At 43.4% G+C, this 21,116-nt stretch overlaps 1 protein-coding gene across 4 annotated transcripts in view; it reads left to right on the forward strand.

Annotated features, from left to right (window-relative positions):
- The window catches only part of mgat3b (beta-1,4-mannosyl-glycoprotein 4-beta-N-acetylglucosaminyltransferase b), an 83,054-nt gene that overhangs the window by 51,391 nt on the left and 10,547 nt on the right, over positions 1 to 21,116 (forward strand). For 3 of the 4 annotated variants that reach the window (XM_030053250.1, XM_030053240.1, XM_030053260.1), the window contains 2 exons: positions 43 to 126; positions 18,990 to 19,458. In XM_030053250.1, coding sequence (XP_029909110.1) covers positions 59 to 126; positions 18,990 to 19,458 — 537 coding nt within the window. In that variant the 5' untranslated portion in view covers positions 43 to 58. The remainder of the gene's footprint in view (positions 1 to 42; positions 127 to 18,989; positions 19,459 to 21,116) is intronic. The other variant, XM_030053268.1, reaches the window with a different exon arrangement.

Genomic DNA, 21,116 nt, shown 5'->3' on the forward strand with positions numbered 1-21,116 from the left:
TGTCTGGTAGAGATGTTAAGGTGTCCATTGGTTGTCTTTTAGGTAGGAGGAAGAGAAGATGACAGGGGGGCGAAGACGAGTGGGGCTGCTCCGAGGTTTACCCCGGCTCTCCGCTGTTATAAGATCGTAAGGCCAACAGAAATGACCTGTTTCTCTCTCTCTCTCTCTCTTCTCTCCATCTCTCCATACGTTGTGTTTTCCCGTCTTTTTTGTGCTGTCTCACTTCTTCCTTCTTCCTTTTTTTTTTTTTTTTTGTGTGTTTTCCTTCCTCCCCACCCATCTTCACTGTGATCTCTATTGCACACACAGCTTCGAGCCCTTGCCTTATTCAGGGCTTTCAGTGCATCCCTCCTCCACATCTCTCTCTCTCTCTCTCTCTGTTCCTCTCTCATCTCCCTCCCTCGCTCTCTGCCTCTCACACACGACCGCACATCCTCACGCCGCGCCACGTTCACCCGGCGACCCGCCTCCCTCTCCCCTCTCTCGCCCTCAGCGCTGCCCCGTCTCGCCTCCGTCTCCCTCTCGCTCGTTTCTCCTCACCTTCCCCGCTCGCTCTCCATTCCTCTCCTCCGCTCTCCGATCGCTCTTTTCTCCTCGAGCGCCTCCATCGACCTGTAATTAAAAACGCTCGCTGAGGCCGAACAGGGCCGCGTTCGGGTTTAGCGCCCGGCCTCCTGTCCTCCTCCTGTTACTCGGCGTGTGACGGCTGCCGCAGCACACACACTACGCCGGCGTCAAAACACCCATTTGGCTTGTCACCTGAGAGAGAGAGAGAGAGAGAGAGAGAGAGAGAGAGAGAGAGAGAGAGAGAGAGAGAGAGAGAGAGAGAGAGAGGAGGCTTTGATTGAGTAACCACTGCAGGAATCGAATGCATGGCTGTCAATTGTCATGATTGTGGGTTTCTTTTTTTTTTTTTTTTTTTTTTTCGAACATGGCTACTTTTCAGCGGTCAGTGTGCTGATTCTTCATGCATCGCGCAGCAACATTACTAGACACAATGGCGCCATTTCCTCAGCCCCATCAAGCCCAATTCCTTGCATTCAGCAATTACTGGATCGGATTGTGCGCTAATGCAAAGACCATCGGGCCTCAGCCGAGCCAAACGGCAACCTTTCTAATGGCTCCTATCTTCCTGTTTCCTCTCAAACAATGAATAATGCGGCAGCCACACACACACACACAGAGAGACACACACAGTAGGAGCCTGTGAGCGCATGTTTTGGCCTATAACAACTCTTTAGTGTTTTTCGGGGATGACCTACTTTGGCTAATCCCCGGCCTGTGCGTAGGGAGGATATGCCGTGCGATAGGACTCCGCTGGCAGGCTGCCGTGAGCCGCTTCGACTGAGCGTGAGCGTCGGGGGCACAGGATGGACCCCGTGTCTTGACTTTGCCCGTCCACGGGAGCATCCGTCTCTTTGTTTTCCGCGGCGCCGAGGTTAAAGAAGGGCAGCAGAAGAGAGGAAATAGAGCAAACATGGTGTAGCACAAGTGTGTGTAGGATTTGTGTACACATGCACTGGTAAACACACTCGCTACCAGTGCAACTCCATTTTTCTCACATATACAAACACACCGAGACACATCGTCTATATGCTTTCAGTGCCTATATAATGCACACACTCATGCATGCAAACAAAAGTCATGATTTCAGCCCTTCAGACGGAAATAGAAGTGGTGGTTCTTCAAGTTCAGCAGGCGACCGGGAGGAGAGAGAGAGAGGTGTGGGATGGGAAGGTGGGAGTCGAGCAGGAAAACACAGACAGGATTGGTGTTTTCCTCCTGCCTCGGAAATAACGACACACCTGGGTAAAGAACCGCAACGTCGAGAGGCTCTTTGTTTACCGCGAGGATGATCTGTCAAGCCCCCGCCGTTACCGCTGATGTTAACGGGGCGCGCTCGCATGACTCAGCCCGATGGCGGCGCGCGGTCGGTAACGAGCGACCCGGAGCCGAGACGTCGTCATGGCCCGCCTCCCGGCTTCAAATGGAGAAGTGAGTGGGCGTGGCGAAGAGCAAGATGGATGCTGTGAGTGACTTGGAGGAGTGAATCCCCGCAGAGAAAATGGCTTTTAGAGAGAGAGAGCGCCGTTCATTAGTGTATCTGCGCTGTGGTGTGCGGTGCAGATGATTGTTTTTGCATAAAGCGCTCGCACCGCGGTGACACTCTCCCTAGGCCCAATTTGTAATTGGCTTACCTTTTTTAATTTGGAGTTCAGTCAACAAGACGGGAGGCCGCGAGAGGCTGGGGAGGCACGCTGAGAGGCTGCCGCCAGTTTTACAGGATAAAGAATTATTCGAGAGAAAGACGTGGAGAAAGACGGAGAAGAAAAATTAAACGGAGGTGGGGGTCAAAGGCTCCTCAACATCCCGAGTCGCCACTGATGTGACATTGATTGGACTGGGACGGCTGGTTTGCAACAAGAAAGGATTTGCAAAGCTCTTCCCACCATGTCTGGCTCCATTTTTTGGATGACTGGCTGTACGTGAATAATTTCTAAATTTTAAATAGCCATGTAGTCAAAATGAGTGACTCCTGAAACAGATTGTTTTTAGTTCACTGCAAAAACACAAAATCTTACCAAGATTATTTGTCTTATTTCAAGTCAAAAATGTCTTATTACTAGTCAAAATATCTCATTACACTTAAAATAAGACATGATCACCTCAGAAGTAAATTGTTTTTAGACAATTTTCACTTTGCTTGTTTCATTGGCAAAATTTGCCAGTGGAAAAAGTGAAAATTCACTTGAAATAAGTGAAAATTAGCTAGAAACAAGAAACAAATTTTGCCAATGAAACAAGCAAATTTTCACTTATTTCAAGTGAATTTTCACTTGAAACAAGAGACAATTGTCTAAAAACAAGTTACTTCTGAGGTGATCATGTTTTATTTTAAGTGTAATGAGATATTTTGACTAGAAATAACACATTTTGACTTGAAATAACAAATAATTTTGGTAAGATTTTGAGTTTTTGTAGTGTTGAACTCAGCAATGTTAGACTTGTGTCTACATCTACATCTTAAACTGTCTTGTCTTCAGTCTTAGTCTGTACTTCAAAGCACAAGAGAAACTCAGGCAACCTAAACAAATATTATTTGGCAACTCTTGTTCACCATTATATTGAATAATTTAGCAAAACAACTGATATTAATGTCAGCACATGACTACTAGCTACTGCTAAGCCTGGCCTCTAATAGACACATCAGCTCGTATGCATATCAGATATGTCACAACAAGACAGTGAGCCAACGACACCGCGTAGTGAGTTCGCTGAGAGGCTGATATTAACTAATCACAAAGTTTATCAGAGGTGAAAGCAGTGAATTCCCAGTGAAAACCAGAAATTGGCCACTGCTGCATAAAAGCTGAAGACCTCCAATATGGCCACCAGAGGCTGTTATGAGAGGCTTAATTAATCAATCATGGCAATAAAAAAAAAAAAAAAAAATCTTCCAATCATATTAAATCACAGCAGCCTACACAAGTATGTGATATTTCAGTGCTAACAGAGTATCTGTGAGAAAGACCGGGGAAGACCGAGAAGAAATGGCACCAAACCAAGATCAGCACAGCGGGATCAGCATTTCCTTACACCGGAATGGAAAGAAATATTCTAGACACAATATTGTAGAGGTCGATAGAAAAAGGAGGGGGAAAAAAATAGTGGAAATTGTCTCAGGGTCTCAGTGCCTGTGAACTGTGAACTGCTGATACCAGAATGCTGCAGAGACAGAGCGAGAGAAAGACACGGAGTGAAAATAATATCAGAAAGAAGGGTGGAAGGAAAGAGGGAAGGAAGGAAGGAAGGAAGGAAGAGTACAGAGAATGGCTGAATCAGCTGCGATGGAAGAAAAGGGAATATTGGGTTTATCGTGTGGCCTTATTGTCCCTCCGGTGCAGCGGCTGTGCAGCTTTTAGAAATACAAACAAGAGTACACCAGTACAGTAACGATACAACAACACGATGCATTATGCAGGATTAGTCCAGCTGCAGCTGCCACCGTTACCGTGGTTACTCCTATGTTACGACCTACTGCTAATAATACTACTGAAACTGCCACTTCCATTACTAATGCAAATACTACTTCTGTTTCTAGGACTACCACCACTACTTACACTGCTACTGTCACTCCTGCAGCCTCTACTTCTCATAGTATCCTGCTGCTAATACTAATAATAAATAATAATGATCATAATAAACAAGGCTAAAGGTAGCATGTCATTGTCAACAAATCAGGAAGGCGACAGGAGTAAAATCATTTTCAAAATCAGGTTGCATCACACACATAAGGAGAAACTTATGATGTTCCTCTCTTTAATCTCAAATATGCACAAACGAAAATAATATTACTAAGATTATCTTGAGGGAGAAATGCACCGCCTCACGTGATCTCACATGATCTCACATGATCTCACAGGGAAGTGGTTCCACAATTTGCTTTAGCTGAGGACAAATAAAAGCAGAAGGCTTAAACGAGACTGGATTTAAAAAAGCGGTTTGGGAGACACGGTCAACGCGGGTCGAGCGGAGAGCTGGAGGTGAGGTTTGAACTCCGTTTTTATATTTATCAGCAGTCGTACGCTAGCTACATGAGCCTCAAGGGCGAGAACGTCTACTGTTGCATGGCAACGGCGGACCTGTCGATTCGATCGTGGCTCCCCGCTCGGAAACCTGGATTGGATCTTTAAACCCGTCATGTCATCAGATAATCTGGGTTGAACGTCAGCGCCGCCCCAAGTCCCGGAGCAGATTTCTTCTCCGGTTGTCAGGAGGGGTGAATCAGAGATCAGTCGGCATCAAAATCCCTGCAGTCTGAACCCGGTTTCATGGCCGGTCAGTAACGAATCATTCACTTAGTTTTGCCCGTTCAGAACTAGTGCCCCCTGTGGGCCGGTTAGTGCATGTACATCATTCCAGAGTTGATCAAAATCCAGCTAGATACTGTGTGTGATGGATGGACTGAAGGAAGGAAGGAAGGAAGGGAAGTGATCCATAGTCCTCCCTCAGATTTCATTTTGGGTGACAGTCATATCTCAATCATCATAAAAAAAAACTGTGCAGAACAAATCCTACAAATTCAGCACATCGCCATTCAAATCAAATCTACTGAAACCTCGGCTTCACAATCCGCTGCTCACAGCTGCTACGCCATTAGAAGGAAGATGGTAATGGATGGCGATGGAGAGATGGAGAGGGAGAGAGAGGGAGCTGTAGCACAGGGCACTCGTCTCCACCTTTTATTGCGGAGAGAGAGAGAGAGAGGAGGCCGGAGAGAGAGAGCGAGGCCTCACGGACCGCCACCGAGCTGAATTATAGATGAGGCTGGAGGAATGGAGGCATTCCACTAGGTTTTCCCAGTCTCCCACTTCAATCCATGCACCAGTACACACCAACACACACACACACACACACACACACTCAAAATCATGCCTACACCCAAACAGTATTCCTCACACGCAGCAAGTCTCCCAGAGGTGGCGCACACACACACACACACACACTCTGCAATCCCAACCCAACCTGTCTAAACATACACACACATCTAAACCCTACCTCTGGCACACACACACACACACACTCATACACACACACACACCTCCTGTGGCCCTCACCCTGCCTGCATTATTGAAACCCACTTAGCACCCCGGCTTTCTCTTGACATCTCACTCAGCGACCCGGTGAACCAGAAGCCGAGAGAAGAGGAGCTGCTCTGCCTGATGCTGCCGAGCTCCTCTCTCAGATACGGCTGCTGGAGAGACAAGAGGGAGAGGAACTGCTGTGTCTGATACGGCGGCCGGAGACACGAGACAAGGACAAGTACGGAGAGAAAAGGAGAAGTGGTGTCTGCTGGGAGAAACCTCAACCGGGTAAATATTTGCACTGAATGGACCAGAAAAAGAGGAAGTCATCCCGATACTGCCGACGGTCGAACAAGATAACTATTTTTGGCCAGACCTCGTGGCGGGGCCGGCGCTACCAAAGCGGATGGAAGTTAGACCGACGGATGAAGTTATGCGATTGGTCAGCCGAGCGTCGACGTCACTGGTAAACATGGAAGAGGCCGGGCAGCGATGCCAGTTTCCCCGTCGGCCGTTGCTCTTTCAATTTAGTTTGCACCAACAGGTGACATGAAAACACCACAGACCACTGATCGGTCAGAGAGACACTGAGCACGTTTACATGCACACCTTATTCCTGTATTAACCGGAATATTGTGAATATTCCGGTTAATACAGGAATATGGTGTGCATGTAAACGTAGTCATTGAGCAGCTCTGTGTACAATCAGGAAATGCCAACTCAAGACTCCTGAAACTTGTGTCATAGTCGATAATCTACCATTTTTTTGACTCAAAAAGTCTTAGTTCAACTAATATTGTTCATGTGAAGCAGCCATTTCGTGTTGGTCTCGATTTTTTGGGGGGGAAAATAAAACACTTATTTCGGGGGTTTGGTGCAGAATGGAGGAAAAACTAGTCAACACACCTACAAGGGAGTGGCAGGGCTCCACTGTGAGGGTCTACTTTCTGCAGTGGACAACGAAATCCAGAAACGCAAAAGCGAGTACACACAAGCCACGCTGGTGCCATGTAGTGGAGACACAGCTTCCACGGATTGCAGCGGGGTTTGGAAACAGAAAACAGCTCTCCATTTGTTAAAGCACAAATAACAATCACTCTGACAAAACACTCAATACGGAATGAATCTTAGAAAAACAACCGCAGAAAAGTGCACATGAACATCTAACATCCAGGAATTCACACGATCAACGCCGACTGTCCCTGCAACCAAACTGGCAACACCGAGGGTCTGTCTCAATCGAAGGGCTAGACGACTACTAGGTCGCAGCCCACGGTGCCCACGTAGGAGGCGCCCGACGTAGGTACCGATATCAAGTTTACCGTAACTAAAAGTTTAGTGAATTGGGACGGTGTAGCCGTACTTCATTTGTCCCACAGGGGAAAATTTGGGTTAAGTTACATCCCGTCCAAGAAACACAAAAAGACACGACAAATACAGGGTTACAGGATCAGATCAGATTCCTACGTCATTATTATCGAGGCTTCCCGAAGCGCATTCAAGTGATGCAGCGTAAAATGCCGAAGAAGGTTTCGGAGGTGTGTCAGTGAACACCTGTGCATGAAACAAAACGATAAGCAGCTTCAACACTCTCAAGATGGACAACACTGATTCTGTCGTTTTATGTATTTTATTTTATTTTGTCTTCGTGAAGATGCAGGAAATTAAGATCATTGTTACACCTCACAAACTGCAACAGACTATCCCAATTAAAGTAATTGTGCACATGGCTACATTGTAACTTAATTGATGCGCTGATGGTTGCTATGGAAACATCATGCAAAATGCCTATCTAGCTCATCTAACTAAACTTGCATTTACAGGCGTTCGGATACAGTTAACAGCTAAACCGAATCTCTGGTGGTAGTTATAGGCATGAAAACTTATCAAAACGTCATGATATAAACATTAAGACGGTCTAAAACAGGCTTCATAATTCCGGCAATGGTGGCTGATCCAGAAATTCAACCAGACTGAAAGGTAACCCGGGAAGTAGGCTGTGATGTCGGCCGCGAAGCATCGTGGAGGTGTATCCTGCAAATTAGTCAAAAAATCAAAATCGGGACAGCACTTGTTGCGGCGCTGTGACGTAAGCAGCCTACAAATACGACCTAGGTAGCGTACAGTAGTGCTGGGCGGTATGACCAAAAATGTATATCACGGTATTTTTCAAAATTATATCGGTTTCACGGTATATGACGGTATTTTCTTTTTTCATGCACGACTGGGTGTTAACCACATTTTCTAATGATTTAGAGAAGAATTACTGCAGTAAATTAACTTAGAATGACCTATTTTACTGTCATGAGGAATGAATACTGGACATTAATGTCCAAGTTGTCCACCCTAGTATTAATACAGGTTTACATGGCAACACAAAATGATGCAAAGAGGTGGCACTCATGATTCTAATGAAGTGAAGGAATCAGAATGCATGACAGTTGCAGTCAAAATACAGAACCTTTTTATTATGCAAATTTAAGGCCAGGTATTGGGGTATCTGAAAAATTCATATCATAAAAAATAAATAAATAACACCGGTATTCGGTATGAACCGGTATACCAGCCAGTATTAGTGTACAGCCTTTGAGTTGGGACAGAGCCCTCGTCTTGTTTCTCTCTTGCTAATGCCACAGCAGGAGCAGCAGAAGAGCCAGCAAGAGCTCGCTTGTTATTGTCAGTGTAGTAAGTATTACATATGTGCTGCAAAAGACGACTCTGTGGTAGATCTCAAGATGAGATTAGAAACTTCTGATGACTCTCACAAATGACTCAGCAGACTGTGTGGGTACATTTATGCATGTGTGTGTGTGTGTGTGTGTGTGTGTGTGCAGAAGGGGGAAGAGTGAATGAGGAAGTGCACTCCTTCAGTCAAACGCCGTCTAGAGTCCAGTGACCCGGACCGAGCGAGGCGAGCGGGGCGTCATCATCTCGCTCTCTCCAGTGAAAAACTCTTGTTTGCTAATGGAGTGACCACCCATGAAAAGGGTTTGCTAAGCAGAAGCGAGGGGAAATTGAGGTCAGTGATACTCTCAAAGAGTTTGAGTGCGAGACAGAGAGAGAGAGAGAGAGAGAGAGCGGACGAGAGAGGTTTGCTCTTGTGCTTAGGCAATGGAAAGATGCTCTTATCAGGCCCAATAAACCTTTGCCGTCGAAGGGTTTTGCTCCTAAATGCTCCATATGCATCACGTTGGGAAGTGGCTTCATATTAAAAGAAAAGAAACTGCAGATGGTTGCGTTCTTTAATATGTTATTAAGACTGCTAATAACTTCAAGCGATATCCATTAAGGTTTTTTTTTTAATTTCATGCCGGCGTTCATTTTATCAGCCGAGGTGTCACACTTCAAATGGCGACTGTGATTTTGGAACTGAAGCTCTCAATCAAAGAAGAGGCTGTATTTTTCTCTAATTGTTTTTCTCATACATCTATAAATGTCTGCATGCTCTTTCAAGTACTGCTGCACTTGGGCTCTAGTTCTTTTTTTGGCGGGGGGATGCCTGTTTTGAGCCTGGTTAGTAAAATGCCAATACAGGATAGATGCTGAATGCATTAAGATGTTCTTGGCCACTACTGTACACATCTTTGTATAATATTCTAGCCACCAAAATATCACTTTCTGTGCACTTAATCCATGTTTTGTCTGGAGATGAGATGGATTTACTGTAATAGAAGGGTGTGTTGAATGGTGGCTTGATACTCTACACTTTGTTTTATTTAGAAAAAAAAAAAAAAAAATGATTGTTTCTGTCCTTAAGCCTATAAAGCCTGAACTATGAAAGAATTGGCAGAAAATTCCAGTTTTTTGAAATTGAACCCTTTATTTAGTCCTATAACAAAATCTAAAAAAAAAAAAATAATAATAATAATTCAAAAAATATGTTATTACACAATCTTTCTGTTGTATGATATACAATATGTACTCGAAGTGCCAATGGTTTGGTCCAGGGTGAACAGGGGAAGTGTCCAAAGGTATACAACAGTACTTTGGTCAAGTATTGATTAAACTGAAAATGAAATGTGGTATTTGATAATGTGTATCATATGATACAAATGGCTTTATAGGGTTAACACATGTAATGACTGTGGATACGAGCATGTGAGTGTGTTTATGTGTACTCTGTGCGTGCGTCACCCCTCACCCTTTTGAGATGATTGCCGTTCCCGTAGTTGTTGTTTTATGACAGTAAAATTAATTAAGACAATGGATTTTCATTTCCCCCAGCCCGCCCGCCCCACGCTTCATTTTAGAATTAATCCCACCTCCCACTCCCTATCAGAAGCTGTGTAATGAGAAGCCGAGGAAGTGGACACCGCCGCAGAGTGCTGAGCGCCGACAAAAACGGCCCACAGAGCGAGCACGTGACCATGTTTGGGTCGAAGGGAGCAGGACACTGCTTGGTCACTGATATTGGAGAGGGTGTGAAGTCAGATAAAAATCGGAGGCTTTTCAGACTTTTTCATGTTCCACACCCCCAAGTTGACTTTTATTAATCTGCAGATCTCCATTTGAAGTGATAGATAGATAGATAGATAGATAGATAGATAGATAGATAGATAGATATACTTTATTGATCCCAACCAGGGAAATTCTGGTGTTCCAGCAGCAACCGTAGAAACATATAATAAAGTTAAATAAAACAGAATAAAGGCTAAATATTTACAATAAAGACTATAAAGACTAAAAACTAAAAATATACAATAAGGGCTAACCTAAGAAAAAGAGATATGGGATGTGAAATATACAGATGGTAATGAATATTAAATGAAACATACAGATGGAATTGAAGTATATACATGATTGTATAGATAAGGAGAGTTAGTATGATTTGTTTCCCCTCAGGACCCTGATGTAAAAAAAAAAAAAAAAAAAAAAATCAAAATAGTGAGGTTGAACATGATGTTTTAGCAAATGTTACAGCATACTTTTTTTAATGTTGAACAATTTCAAGTTGAATGTAATTATCGTGTCATTATGCTGCTGCTCATTTTGCCGAGGTGTGCCTGAAAACCCCTCGTTGGACCCCTGGGGGTCCCCCGGCTTTAACCCTCCTGTTATGTTCACATTTACGAACATCTTTTATATTTGGGGTCAATTTGACCCCTGCAGTTTAAACTTCCACAAAATTATTATAACTAAAATTGTTACCAAAGTTTACGTGTCAAGTACTTTATGTTTCTTTGTTGACGACCTAAATAGCCCTTTAAATAAAACATAACTCCCCCCACACCCACACTTATACATCCAGTATTCGTATTACGCGATAGTGGAAAAATATGCAAATCACCATAAAATCTCACTGATTGATCTAAAATTGGAAAGAAATATTAATTTTTGGTGTTTTAATGGCTTTATATTATTTCTAAGTAATGATTTTTGTTATTTATAACCAATGCGTTACAAAGTGTGTTCATCTTTACCCGGTAGTGCCCATTACTATGAAGGACGAAAAATAACAAAACAATAAATGAATGAACAATAAAGAACCGCCCACCTCATTAAAATACGACACAGAAATACAGAAATAAATAAATGTGGAAATGTAGAAATACAGAAATAAATGTAGGAATAAATAAATAAATGTAGAAATAAAAGAAGGAATAAATAAATGAGTAAATGTAGAAATAAATAAAAGTATAAATAAATAAATGTAAAAATAAATATATAAATAAATAAATAAATAAATGTAGAAATAAATAAATATATAAATAAATAAATGTAGAAATACACAAATAAATAAATGCATGAATAAAAACAGAAATAAATAAATAAATATGTGTAATATTTATTAATTTAATTATTTATGCATTTATATATTTATATGTGTATTTATTTATTTATTCATTTATTTATTGTTTTGTCATTTTTCGTCCTTCATACATTACACTAGGAACACTCATTAAATATGAAGCAAAAAAAAAAAAAAAAAATGATGTTAATCCTTTATTTAGAGACGTTAAACATTGGCTGGGGTCAAATTGAGCCCAAACAGAATAGGAGGGTTAAAAAACGACGGAGACCGATCACAGCTCACCAGCAGCAGGAATCTGTGGTTTGAGCTCAGGTTGGGTTTCAGTCGTCATGTTACACATGTTGTATTTTAGCCGTTTGTTTCATTGGACGGACGCACGGGGGACGCGTTTCACCCGAGCGCTGTCTTGATTAGAGGGCTTTGATCGGGCGAGGAGGGTCTCTGTAGCCACGGGACCCAAGGTCCTTTGTTTTTTTTTTTTTTGATGCTTCACCCCCGGGTGCTCGTTAAGATGAGGTCAAGAAACTGGTCAGAGCGCCGTGGTGCTGAATAAGCCGAAATACCTCGTAGTTTAGACGAGGCGATCCAAAGGGGGCCGTCCCAGGTGGCACCGGATAGACGTTTGTGAAATTTCTGTTTTTTTGCTGGAACACAGCGCGTAGATGAGGCCCATTTCTTCTCACAGCCAGAGTATAGTTAAGTACACACAGTCATACAAGTACGTCTGCGCGCACACACACACACACACACACACACACACACAGTACCAACATTACTTGCCCCTATTCCACATAAAATAAAGGCCTTTAAGCACTTTGGGGAAGCAGGACATCATTTATCACTGCACCTATGAAGCAGTTTAGCTGACGCAGCAACATTTTTAGAGCCGCAAACCATGGCTTAATGGAGTGTGAGGGTGTGAGAATGTGTACCTCTGTGTGTATGTGTGTGTGTGTGTGTGTGTGTGCATATACGGGAGGTCTCCCCAGGACAATGCCATGTTGTTGTTGATGAATATAGATAATAGCCTATAACCCAATTTTGGCCCGGCTCGTTAAGCCCCCACCCACCTTCCTCCTCTTGCCGTTTCCATGACAACAGACAATGGCCTTGTCTATGACTACCTCCCACACCCATCCTGCCCTAAACTGTACCAATGAGCGAGTTTAGTGTGCGCCTGTGTGTGTGTCTATGTTCATGTGCATTTGTTTTGCTCAAACTGTGAGAAGTTTTTCGTTCACCGGGTCACCAGTAGCAGTGCCAACTCTCACATCTCTCACACACAACCACACACACACACACACACACACGCACTTATACACAGCCAGTCTGATCAAATTAGAGGCGGTTCGCTGGGAGAATTCCTCCGTCCCACCATGTACTTACTCTGCGGTTGTTTATCACTTGGATCGGCCTCCACGTCTCCAAACCAAATGTTTGAGCTGCGTTCGTAAACTGGTGGTCGGGCATTTCCAAACTCTCCAGGGGTGTGTGTGTGTGTGTGTGTGTGTGTGTGTGTGTGTGTGTGTGTGCAGGCTTTTTCTGAAAGTCCCACAGGGAAGGGAGTAAGGGAAGGAGGGGGGGAGGGGCGATGCGGAGGGGGAGACAGAAAGAGGGGGATGTAATCTACAAGTGAGACCCGACTCTGAGATAAACAAACATTAATGAAGGGGAGAGCATCCCTCCCTCCGCTCTCATCCTCCTCTGATATCTGAACGTCCACAAATACAAGCCACATTATTGCTTTCAGTTGTATAAACACAGGAACCCGCCCTGGCCTTAATTTAAAAAAAAAAAAAAAAAAAAAACAGTTTGCCTAAATATTCCTCTTCCCTCTATTCAGTGTGTTCCAGAGCTGACTTCATGCCCAGTTTTGATTGGCTGGCTGGCTGGCTCATCGCCGTGGCGACGGGTGCCGGGCCCTGCCCTGGTCACTGGTTCACATTCAGAGGAAGAAGTCAAGTCAAATTTAGCTGTGATGCACTTTCCCCCCCTAACAGGTTTGCTGCAAAGTGGCTTTGCAGAGCCAAAAGTGAAGTGAATGGAGATTTAAACACGAGATAAAAACAGAAGACTAACACATGGGTTGCAAAGATAGGGAGCCTCTGTGTGTGTGTGTGTGTGTGTGTGTGTGTCTGTGGTCTTGCAACAGGCATCCGGTTGCAGTTTACGTAAATGAAACACATTTCTGAGCAGTGTGTTTTCAGGGTTCGCACAGGGCGGCCATGATAAGCCTTGAAAAGTCAGTAAATTTTTAAAATAACCGTTTTCAGGTCGTGGGAATGCTACGGAAAATTAGTGTCAAATAAAAGTTTTGGGAAAGCCATGGAAACTGACTGACTGACTGATTGTGCAGCATCAACTCTGTTAAAGATTAACAGAGCAATAAAAAAAATGAGGGTGGAGACATTGTGGTTGGCTCTCAGGATCTCTGTGTGTGTGTGTTTGTGTGTGTGTTCACGGATCTGTTTGTCTCAGAGGGAAGTGTAACATTACTTATTTTACCTCCAGGGGTAGCTACAGTAAGTACCATCCATATTTCTGCTCTAACTAATTTCAAAGCATGGACTCAAATTTAAAAAAAAAAAATGAAAAAAAAAAAAAAAAAAACATATCTTAGGTGTATGTTGATTACTCTGCTGATTACTCATGATCTAGAGAGCCTTATTCCCAATATTTGAAATGTACACCAACTTAAACAACAGGAATAACGTTAACACAGCTTTTTAAGTTGCAACAGTAAAAATGATTTTTTTATTATTATTATTTATTTATTTATTATTATTTTTTTAAATTTAATTTAATTTTTTAAAATTAATTTTGATTAATTTTTTGTCCTTGGAAATTAGGCTAAAATGCGCGGAGAAGTCATGGAAAACTCAGTGAAAGCCTTTAGTGATGCAGAATCCACATTATTTTTAAACGTGAAGTTTTCCATATTGGTTTTAAAAAAACAAAACAAAAAAAAAAAGGAAATCGTGCAGAAACAGAAGTTATTTTACCTGCAGCCGGCTGACTTTGTGTCCTTGCAGACGGGCACCTGTGTGCTGGCTGTTATCACGGCCGTGCAGAGCCAGCCGGAGCCATCTGATTTTACAACCCTGTTGCCTTATCTGACTAGCAGCACAGCACCAGGCGAGAGAGAGAGAGAGGTTGTTAAAGTAATGTCTGGCACCAAACGGTGATATGATCCGCACTGTAATGATTTCTCCAGTCATGTCTGGGGCACCGAGGCAGCTGGGAGTTTACTGAATCAAAAGAAAACATTCGCTTGGCAGGCGCCCATTTCGTAAGTGCTTTGTACACGGGTTGTTGTCGGGATAAATGATTTGACTTTGTTTTCAGCCCCCCCCCTCCACCACCACCACCACCTCCGCCCAGTTTTGCCCTGTTTGTTATTATTCTCCAATTACATTCAAAGCCTTCCCAGGACAAAACAGATGAGTTGGGGTTTATGAGTTTTCACATGACTGTGGTTTTTTTTGCAAATCCGGAGTGCGTCGGGCATTTGTTGTTGCGTCGACCGTCGAGATTGTGCGCTTTTTTTCAGAAAATTCAAACCGAGTTTTTCTCTTTTCCTCCGAGGGGTTTCCAATTTACTCCCTCCAGACTTTTTTTTTTTTTTTTTTTTTTTTCCGCGTCTGTGCGTACAGGTAACAGGAGGACGGGCGTTCTGATTAGGCCGGCGCCGTCGGTGCCCGGCGGCCCGTAAGAGACGGGGGGAAAATGCCGCCGCTCATACGAGCTCTGATGCTTCTTCTCTGTCACTCTTTCCTTTCAATTTCCCTGCGTGGTGTGGGGAGAGAGAGAGAGACCGAGAAATGAGCGCACTGTCTTTCATGCAGGCCTCACTTCCTTCGCTTTGTCGCTCCCTTTCATCCCATGCTGTGTGGGAGAGAGAGAGAGAGGAAGACAGGGAGTGAAAGTGAAGGAGAATTGGAGATGACAGATAATAATGGGGAATGGAGCAACTCGGGGAGAGGAGGTGCGGCGGAGGAGCGGGGCCTCGACGATGCACCCAACACCACCAGATATTCCCATCTCCGCTCCCGCCTTTCTTTCTCCTCTTTTCCCCTGACTTATTCTTCTCTCTTTTTTCCCCCCCTCCTTTCACCCCCTCACTCCTGTCGTGTGTGATTATGCATTCCTGTCAACGGCAGCATTAGCGAGTGTGCTTCATTTACATGACAGCGAGGCAGCCAATTTTGCAAAAGCAATATAGTAACTCCGTCACACACATCTCTCCCTCTCTCTCTCTCTCTCTCTCTCTCTCTCTCTCCGTATATGGCTGTGTGTTGCTGCAGTGTCAGGGCTTGTTGACTTGTTGAGGACGAGCACGTCGAGCACGGGGAGGGATTCCTTCTGGCAGCACGGCCCGAAAAAGATCATCAGCGTCTCATTCGGGCTTCCTCGCGTTGAACATCCAAGAGCTTTGTTCTGAAAGGAAGGCAGCTGCCATTTGGGAAAAAAAAAAAAAAAAAAAAAGTGGCATCTCTCCTTCTAACACAATAGGAGGCTCCTCGAGTCCCTGGTTGATAATTTATTCACCGCGACAGCTTGACTTGAGATAGTGTTTTAGATATCGAGATTTAGAGCCGTGCTTCCCAAACCTGGATCAGTGACGGCTGCATTCAACCTCCCATTTGAGGAGATTTGGGCCAAGTAACCTGACCGGAAGGGATTTTGTGCTCAGATATGATTTTTAATTTTTTTTTTTTTTTTTTTTTTTTTTTTTACATAGAAATAAATAGCTGTAGATCAGAAGGTGCAGTCACCTACAATAAATGGACTTGAGGGGCTGCTAAAGTCAGTAAAGGTCAGTTCCTTCTTCTTTTTTTTTTTTTTAGTTTCTGGGACATTTTGGTCCCTTTGTCGGCGGTTAATCTAAACTATGAAGCAATTACATTGCATAATCACAAACGGTCACTTTGTGATGTGTTTATTTTACCTGATAATATGTCACCCGACACATTTGTTCATTTATTATTACTGCACGTAATAATAATTAAAAAAAAAAAAAAAAAAACAGTATACATAACACATGCATGACACTGTGAGGAGATTACGATAACTGAAATAAATGTGCAGGAGGAGCCAAAAAAAAAAAAATATATATATATATATATATATATATATATATATATATATATATATATATATATATATATATATTGTAAGGGCTTTTCGGGTCGGCCTCCTAAAATGAGACAGCGACACAAAAGTTATTACAAGTAAATACATGAGCAATCTAAGGAAAACCATAATAACTAAGGTGAGGTGACTTTATTCTAAGTGCAGTGAAAACATTTAGACAGTGAGCGTGGCTCTGATGGTGCATTGCTTAATTGGCCCTCAAAGAAAAGGATAGTCAACTTCTTAAGAGTTTAGGCTGGAGTCTCTGTGATCTGGTACGCGGGTAAGAAAAGACGGAAAGAGAATAGAAACTTTGGAGGAGGTTGTCCTGAAGAAAGTGGGATAGAGATTGTATTGTAATTATGGACTGAGCTGAAACACACTGACCGGGAGTGAGTTTTGCATAATTTGATCCGAGGTAGGGAGGATGCGTAGAGATCGGAGCGGAGGAGTGGATGTGCCGCGTGCCTGTGTTGAGTGTCTGACCCTGAGAGCCGGAGCGGCGGGACGTTGTTACCGCCTCTCTCCGTCTCTTGGCCCCGGCGGCCCTTCACACGAGTGCAGGAGCAGCCTGTTCTCACAGAGGACGCTCCGTCTTTCACATCACCCCCCCCATGTCCTCCCAGGCTCCCATCACTCCTCCTCACAGCTCCCACGGATGGCTCGCTCATTCCTCTCCTCCCCTCCACTGGACCACATCTCTCCATCCCCCCTCCTAACCGCCCTCTCCTCCTCCTCCTCCTCCTCCTCATCTTTCTCCCACTTTTTTTCATTCCTTCATTTGCTGTTCTCCTAGTCATCCCTCCTTCCCTTTCCTTTTCTACGCTTCCCCTCCTCCTCCTCCTCTTCTCTTTTCATGTACAGGAGTTCCTGTGGGTCCCTTGGGGGCCATGCCGAATAAGCTACTTCAGATTCATGCGCTGCTTTGTGGGGCGATTACTGGCAGACTTGGCTTTTTTTTTTTTTTTTAACCTTACGTCAGTGTTTTGTTGGGGTTTTTTCCCCCCTCCTGCCAATTGTATGCTTAAGGTGGTCCGCAGAAGATGTAAGACATTTTTTTTTAAGATGGATTAGAGTGTAAGAATAGAAGTTGCTGCATAAGCAGTGAGTGTCCCCGTTTCCTGACAGTGCTGCCTGCGCCCGGCTAAAAAAGAAATCCCAGTCGCGCGGGGGACTTCTGCGAAGTCAGAGCCTCGGAAATCAAGGCACAACTGCACGTTCATGTGCTTCAATTTCATTTACCATATCCTTTTGATGACATTTTTTCTTTTTCACGTCTGTTTTTTATGACATAATAGAGTGATTGTGGTTATCAGCCACAGGGGAAGGGATCATCCAACTGGGGATTAGATTGTAGTGATTTGTTATTTATCAAACATCACCTCATATTATTGATGATTATGAAGATCGGAGATTATGAAGAATTACATTTTATCTCTCGTCTCTCTTCCGTCTTCCCCTCCTCTCTCTCTCTCTCTCTCTCTCCCTTTCTCCCGCCTCTTGCACACTTGGAGAGAAGGGAAAGTCAATTTGATGATAAAATGTGAGACAATACCAAAGTAAAAAAAAAAAAAATGTCTCTTCTCTCCACACTTCTTCTCAGACTTTGTTCTTTTCCTTCCATCTCATCTCCATCATTTTATTTCTGTATCATCCTTGTGCAGCGTTGGAATGCGGAGATGCAGCTGGAAAATAGATTATCAGCGTGATCATTATCGTAAATCATCATTAGATTATGGATAGCTCGCTGGGTCGAGCGCGGCAGCCAACACTGCCAGTGGGAGGAGTCTTATTCTCACCGGGGCCATCTATATTTTCACAACATCCAACAAATGGCTGATGTTCTGCTGAATTACAACACCCACTGTGTCTCTGCCAAACTAATGAAAACTTCTGGCAAGCAAAACCTGCTCGCTGAATGCAAAGTGTAGGGCTGCAACTATCGATTGTTTTCTTTTTCGAATCAATTTAATATCAGATTATTGCATGAAAGCCATATATGAGATATGATCAATTAGGACAGGGGTTTTCAAAAGTTTATATGATCCGGAAGCACAAATTGGACTTTCTGCACCCCAATTTCAAGTGATTTTCTGCAAAGGAATGCAGATATGAAAACAGATTTTGGTGTTCAGTATTCATATTTGAACACTCAATTCTAGATGCAAAGTGGTGGAATTAATAATGTTAGAATAATCTTACGTTTTTTTGTATCGTAACAGTTTTTAGTGAATTAAATTATTGGGAAATCAAGCCATTCGTCATTTTGCTGAGGAGCTGCTGGAAGCCGCGGGAGTTCCTGGAAAGCATTTTGAAAACCACCGAGTTAGCCAACTGCTCTCACTGCTTTCAGCAAACTACACCACAGGGATTGTTCAAGAATGGAAATTGCATTTTAAATTAAAAAAAAGAAAAAAAAAATTTGTTTGGGAGTTTATCATGTCCATTGCAGCCTCAGCAAAGTGTCAGTCATGAGTCCCCCGCTGACGTGTGTGTGTGCTCTCTCTCTCCCGCTGCAGGATGAAAATGCGACGGCACAGGGTGTTCTTGCTGTGCACGGTGGGCCTGTGCGTCATCTCCTTCCTCCACTACTACAAGGCCCTCCACTACGTCTCCCTGCTGCGCGAGCTCTCCGCCCCATACCCCAACATCAAGTCCTTCATCATGGTCACCGGCTTCTTCTGGAGGGAGAGGGGCGTGGCCACCACTCCGCTCAGCCCCGCCTCCCCGGAAGAGGCCCCACCCCCGCCGGTGCTCCGCCTGTCTGACAGCAAACCCAGAGGGGCAGCGGGCGCTGTGGGTGGAGGAGGTGGAGGAGGAGGAGGTGGCGGCGGCGGCGTGATGGGGCTGGGGATGGGTGGCGTCGTGGTCGGAGGTCCAGGAATTGTTGGCAAGGCGGGGCTGGAGATGAGGCTGGAGGCGGAGCCAGCGCCGCCTCATCCCTGGGAGAAACCAGAGGAGAACAAGAGGGGAGACACTCCGAGTGAGGTGAGGGCAGCACATGTGCATTTTACCAAATGGTTATGCATTAGAAATGGGATTTTTTTTCTTTTGAGTTTGTGTGTGCAATGATGCAATTACATTACGCAAGAGACAGGAACTGAGGACAGTTACTGTAAAACTTTAAATAAAGACTAGTGTAGAGAGAAGTCCTACAAATGATGTGTCTAAAATCAAAACTCAATGCAGTGAAGATAAAATTATTGCAAAGCTATTGTGCTCTGCAGTTTGTGTTCATGGGGCTGGAGCTGCAAATTTATACATCTCTTCACCACAGCTGCCTGTTAGTATGTTTGTTTTAAGTTCTTAAAACAGGATTCACTTGTATTTACTGTTATGTAATATTATCAAAACTTAAAACGATAAATTTGCTAACACTTAACAGAAGAACCTCACTGTCCTCTTCAATCTTCCCTTGCCATTCATACCTGAAAAGACAAAAATGTATAATAATCCTGTTGGAACAACTATACCTTAGCGGTAATCTGACCTACATATTAATGCATTTTTAGGCGCAACAATAGGGTATAGAAATCATATTCCGATGATTTTAACAGATATTGTGATATGAGTCATGATGTTCGTGGGAAAGCTAATTTTTACATCATAGTTTTTATCTTTGCTGAGAAAAAAATTACTAAATTGATTTTGATGCAGTTTTTCCTGGGGTCTGTGCCAGACCAACATGTTTTCTTACATCAGGAGAATATGGTTTCTAGCCATTTGACCTTTAGCAAAATATTCCAGTTCCTGCGATTTGGATATTATAGTTCGCCATATTGCATACGGATTCATAAAACTCAAATAGTGGCCAAAAACCAAAAAGGAACTGAAATGCACACTTTATAATAACATTTGTGACCCTAGAATCTAATTTAAATTCACAAAATATATTACCAAAAACAGATGTCACAAATAATTGGGATATAGCAATGGCAACAGTAGCGCTGATATCCTCCTAGTGTGGCATGATATGAAATTATGTGATATCAAGCCCAAGAGCACAAGTAATAATTTCACTGTCAGTGTCAACATTTGTCTGCTGGAATGGGAAGTGCCACATTAATTAGATGAGATGGAAGACAGGGCGTACCACACTCCTTTTTTTTTTTTTTCCTTCATTAGAAATATTTTAATCATCCCTTATCACTTTGGTGCATCTTAATGTTGTTCTTTCATTTTCTACATTGTCATAGTCCTTTATCAAAATATTGTTTCTGTCTGTTATCCAGTTTTTTTTTTTGTTTTTTTTTGTTTTTTTTTTGGTGCCCCTCTCCTTTGCATTGCACCCAGTGTTGTCAGCAGACAGTCAGCATGGTGCGAGATATGAGGACTCATTTTCCTGCCTTCAGAAGACACAATTCGCTGCCACTCACTCTCGTGCGAGTGTGAACGACTGCCTGAAGTAGATAATCCATCAAAGTGAACATGGAGCCTTTATTAGGCTTTGTCAGAGTTTATCTCTTATCTGTTGTTTCCCCCAATGTCTTCATATCTGTGTACGCGCTCTCACTGGACCAAAGAATATTTTAGATTCTTTGATCAGACAGCTACAAACTTTTTTTTTTGCACTCTCATCCCCTTATTTCCAGAGTCTTTATTAGCCGGGACAGCAGTTCATCTCAGCCCGTGTATTATCCAAATAA

Source organism: Myripristis murdjan, chromosome 1 (genome assembly GCF_902150065.1).
Source record: "Myripristis murdjan chromosome 1, fMyrMur1.1, whole genome shotgun sequence".
NCBI lineage: Eukaryota > Metazoa > Chordata > Actinopteri > Holocentriformes > Holocentridae > Myripristis > Myripristis murdjan.